This window comes from Pteropus alecto, unplaced genomic scaffold (genome assembly GCF_000325575.1).
Source record: "Pteropus alecto unplaced genomic scaffold, ASM32557v1 scaffold313, whole genome shotgun sequence".
NCBI lineage: Eukaryota > Metazoa > Chordata > Mammalia > Chiroptera > Pteropodidae > Pteropus > Pteropus alecto.
Window position 1 is genome coordinate 867,881 of NW_006434832.1, and position 4,768 is coordinate 872,648.

Here is a 4,768-nt window from a genome sequence, read left to right on the forward strand (position 1 = left end):
TTTAAGAAATACTGCCTACTTGAAACCTTTCCTTCAGTCTCATTTTCTTCCCTCTCTCCCCAGAGGCAACTGCTATTCCTGAATTTGGTATTTATCTTCCTCTTTAATGTTTTGAAACATAGTACCTTACATATTACTACATATGTAATACATATTACAAAATGTGTATGTATCCATCCATATGCAAGTATCCCTAAACAATATATAACATTGTTTTGCATGTTGGACTTCTCATTCTGCAATGTGCTTTTTTTCACTTAAGATTTTAAAAAATATTTACCTATGTTGATACATATAGCTCTTATCCATTCATTTAAACCACTGTATAGTATTCCATTGTTCAGCTATACCCCAGTTGCTCCATTTGGACATTTCAGTTTTCTTCGTTTTCTAAACAGTGCTTCATTTCACATTCTTATATATGTCTCCTTGCCCACCTGTGGGAAAGTTTCTCTAGACCGGTGAGCATCATACATATTTTTTCCACATATTCTAAAAATATTTTCACCATGCATCCCTAATATTTGAATATGTATTTATTTATAAATTAAATGTGCGAACCAACATACCAAATGAGTATGTCCATCATAAGGCATTCAAAAAGATAACTATAAAAAAGACAATTAAAAAGTAAAATAGTGTATAACAAATATTTATTTATTTGTAGTACAAAAATCCTTAGTGAAAGTGATGTGATCGAATATGCTTTATCACTTTCCCCCTTATATTTTTCTTTTTAATGGTGGTAGAATGCACATGACATAAAATTTATCATCTTAACCATTTTTAAGATACATGTCAGTACTGTTAGGGATTCATTACCAGCAAGAGTTCCTCTTGAACTTCAGTGATTTTCTCACTTCTTGGCCAACTGGCTCTCTCTGGATGCCGACTGGATTTTCATTGAATCTGGAGTGTTCACATGTGTGTGAGTCATTAGGATTATTTGTAATCTTAATCTTGCTTCTTCAAAGAAATCTTGTTTAAACTCCTTGTTTACCTTTTGGGGTTAGGAAATTAAATCTAGATAGCATAATCTGTAAATCCATTTGTCTGGACATGTATAAATTGCATAAAACACTGAAAAAAACAACACGAAGCACTGAAAGAAAACACATACAACCCTTCCAAATAGGAAACTCCCCTTTCCCCTTACCCAGATAACCCACCTGCTCTACCGCATAACCCAGGATGTCTGACATGAGGGACTCAGAAAGGGCACGAGTGTCAGTCAACCTACTAAAGATTAGCAAAGCTTACTTGGATTTCTTTTAGATAAAAATAAATTTAACTTCTAATATTTCCTTTTAGCACATCTGTAATTATCTTGTGCCTGATGGATACACACATCTCTGGAGACCAAAATATACCTAGAAACAGAATTGCTGGGTTGAAGAGCATGTACCTTACTGAATATCACCAAATTGCTCTTCCAAGGGCTTTGTCTCAGTTTACATTCCACCCTTTTCTTCACACTTTTACTGAAACTTGATTTTAATATACTTTAATTTTTGCCTGTCAGAAGGGTGGGAAATGGCACCTAATTGTTGTTTAATTTGCATTTTCCTAATTACTAATTCTAACTTCATTATAAGCATTTTTTAATATACTTATTAGCCCTTAAAATTTATTTGTCTCGCTTCCTTTCCGTGCCCAGTGCAGTCATGGCTCGTGGTCCCAAGAAGCATCTGAAGCGTGTAGCAGCTCCAAAACATTGGATGCTGGATAAACTGACGGGTGTGTTTGCTCCTCGTCCATCTACCGGTCCCCACAAGCTGAGAGAATGTCTCCCTCTCATCATTTTCCTAAGGAATCGACTGAAGTATGCCCTAACTGGAGATGAAGTAAAGAAGATCTGCATGCAGCGGTTTATCAAGATTGATGGCAAGGTCCGGACTGATGTAACCTACCCTGCTGGTTTTATGGATGTCATCAGCATTGACAAGACGGGAGAGAATTTCCGTCTGATCTATGACACCAAAGGCCGCTTTGCTGTTCATCGGATTACACCTGAAGAGGCCAAGTACAAGTTATGCAAAGTGAGAAAGATCTTCGTGGGCACAAAAGGAATCCCTCATCTGGTGACTCATGATGCTCGCACCATCCGCTACCCTGATCCCCTCATCAAAGTGAACGACACCATTCAGATCGATTTGGAAACTGGCAAAATTACTGATTTCATCAAGTTTGACACTGGTAACCTATGTATGGTAACCGGAGGTGCTAACTTGGGAAGAATTGGTGTGATCACCAACAGAGAGAGACACCCTGGCTCTTTCGATGTGGTTCATGTGAAAGATGCCAATGGCAACAGCTTTGCCACCCGGCTTTCCAACATTTTCGTTATTGGCAAAGGCAACAAACCGTGGATTTCTCTTCCCCGTGGCAAGGGTATCCGCCTCACCATTGCCGAAGAGAGAGACAAGAGACTGGCAGCCAAACAGAGCAGCGGGTGAAATGATCTCTAGGTAACATGACTGGAAAAGTCTTTGTACCTAATTAAAGTTAAATATAGCATGATCACTTGCCAAGAAAAAAAATTCCTCATCTTTGAATTGCCTGTTTATATCACTTGCAAATTTTTCTATTGGATTATTTGTCTTTTCCATATTAATTTGTTCGGAGTATACTTTTACTTTTTTTTTATTTCACTAATTTCTATTTATATTGCTCACCATCTGCAGTTTTGGGGTATACTCTGCTGTTCATGTTCTGATTTCTCTAGGTAAACACTTAGCTGATTTATTTTTGATCAGTCTTTCTGATAAAGCATATATGCTTAAGGTCATATATTTTCTTTTAAGTACTTTAACTGAATGTTACTTTTTAAAAGGAATCTCACAGCTTTTGCTATGTGGTTTTTCACTGTTGCAGTTCTAAATATATTATAGTTTCGTTGTTTTATTCTCCTTCCATGAGTTATTTAGAACTGTGGTTTTAAATTTCCAGAGGTATGCATTTTGTTTCATTCCTTTAAAAAAAAAAAAAAGTATCTTTTTTGTTACTGATTTCTAACTTCATTATATTGTGTTCTTAGGATATGTTCTGTATGACTTTATCGGTTAATACTTAGTGAGCTAAAACTAATATTATATGCCAACTTAATTGAAAAATTAAAAAATTATTTTAAAGAAAAACAAAAAACAACTTTAATGGCCTAGTGTAAGTCAAATTTTATGTTCCATGTGTACTTGAAAATAATATTTGTTTTCTAATATTTGTATATTAAAGTTTATTACATTGTTTAATCTTTTATATGTTACTAATTTTGTTTTATTTTTGTTCATGTATCATACTTTTTAGGGGAAAAGTATATTAAAATGTATCACTATGTTTGTAGGTTTTTTCGTTTTCCCTTGTATTTCTGCCTAAAAGATTTTTGAGGCTATGTTGTTAGATTCATATAAGTACTAGATGATAGATGAATTTTATCATCAAGCAATGAAACCTGTATCCCTGTTATCCCTTAAAGTCTATTTTGTGAGATTTTAAAATCGCTGTTATCAGTTTTCTTTCTCTATTTTGCCCTAAATTGGGAGGCAGCAGAGAACAATGTTAAGAGTATGGCCTCTGAAGTCATAGTGCCTGGTTCCAAATCCCAGCACTAACATATCCTGTCTATATGATTTCAAGCAAGTTAATAACCTCAAGTGTTCCCACGTATAAAATGGGCATAGTTACTGCTCGCCTCATAGGATTGTTAGGAGGATTAAACTAATTACTATTTTTAAAGTATTTTGAACATCATAGAAGGCACTCCATGTGTATTCGTAAAATAAAATAAATATATCTGCATCCCTTTTGTGTCAACTTTTCTGTGTCATTATTTCACAAGTATTCCTCTGGTAAACACCATATGGCTGGTAGATACAGAAGTGCTGCTGTAGATACCTTTATTACGTAACTAATATCACGTGTGTGAGTTTAGGGGTTGCTGGATGGAAAAATATGTACATTTGTAATTTTGCTAGACGGTGCCAAATTGCCTTACATAGAAGGCTGGTAAAACCCATATGTAATGCAATGTGGCATTATATAGCAAAATTGATCTTTGCCAGTCTGTTAAGTGAAAAATGGTATTTTGGTGTAGATTTAATTTGCATTTCTCTTATTTTAAGTGAGGTTGAGCATATTTGAATGCTCTTTGTATTTCCTTTTCTGTGAATGTTCCCTTACCCATTTTCAATTGGGTCGTTAATCTTTTCTGTATCTCTTTGTACAAATTTTGAAGAAATTGGCCCTCGTTCTGTGATATGAGCTGGATTTTTAAAAAATTCTAAGTACTTTCCTTCAGGAATCAAGAAAAATAGAAAATTTTGAATTACTGTCTCAAAATATTTTATGCCACATAGTAAAAGCTGCCTTTTTCTGGTCGTTGACTTCGTACTAAACACATCTTTAATCTTTAAAATGTCACTGTCTGATAGATGATATTATCTTCACTTTACACATGAAGCTCAGAGAGATTCATTCATTCAACAAATAATCATTAAGCACCTACTATGTTCTTTGAGAATATAGCAGTGAGTAAAACAGAAAAGGTCCTTGTTCTTATGGGCTTATATTCTAGGGAGGAAATATAGACAATAAACAGACAAGATACTTTCTGATACTGCAAAGTGCTGTGAAGAAAATAAGCCGAAGTGATGTACCTGGCAAGGAATGGGGAAGCTACTGTTAGGTTGGGTGGTTTCAGAAGTCCTATATGAAAAAGTGAGATTTGATCTGATGCCTAAAAGGAAAGAAAAGATCTGGGAAAGGTCGTAGA

General features: G+C 34.9%; 1 protein-coding gene across 2 annotated transcripts in view; it reads left to right on the forward strand.

Annotated features, from left to right (window-relative positions):
- The window catches only part of LOC102894061 (40S ribosomal protein S4, X isoform), a 6,509-nt gene extending 2,699 nt beyond the window's left edge, over window positions 1-3,810 (forward strand). The window contains exon 2 of one of the 2 annotated variants that reach the window (XM_006910134.3): window positions 1,658-3,810. In XM_006910134.3, coding sequence (XP_006910196.1) covers window positions 1,665-2,456 — 792 coding nt within the window. In that variant the 5' untranslated portion in view covers window positions 1,658-1,664 and the 3' untranslated portion in view covers window positions 2,457-3,810. The remainder of the gene's footprint in view (window positions 1-1,657) is intronic. The other variant, XM_015588007.2, reaches the window with a different exon arrangement.
- Window positions 3,811-4,768: the final 958 nt, after the last annotated feature.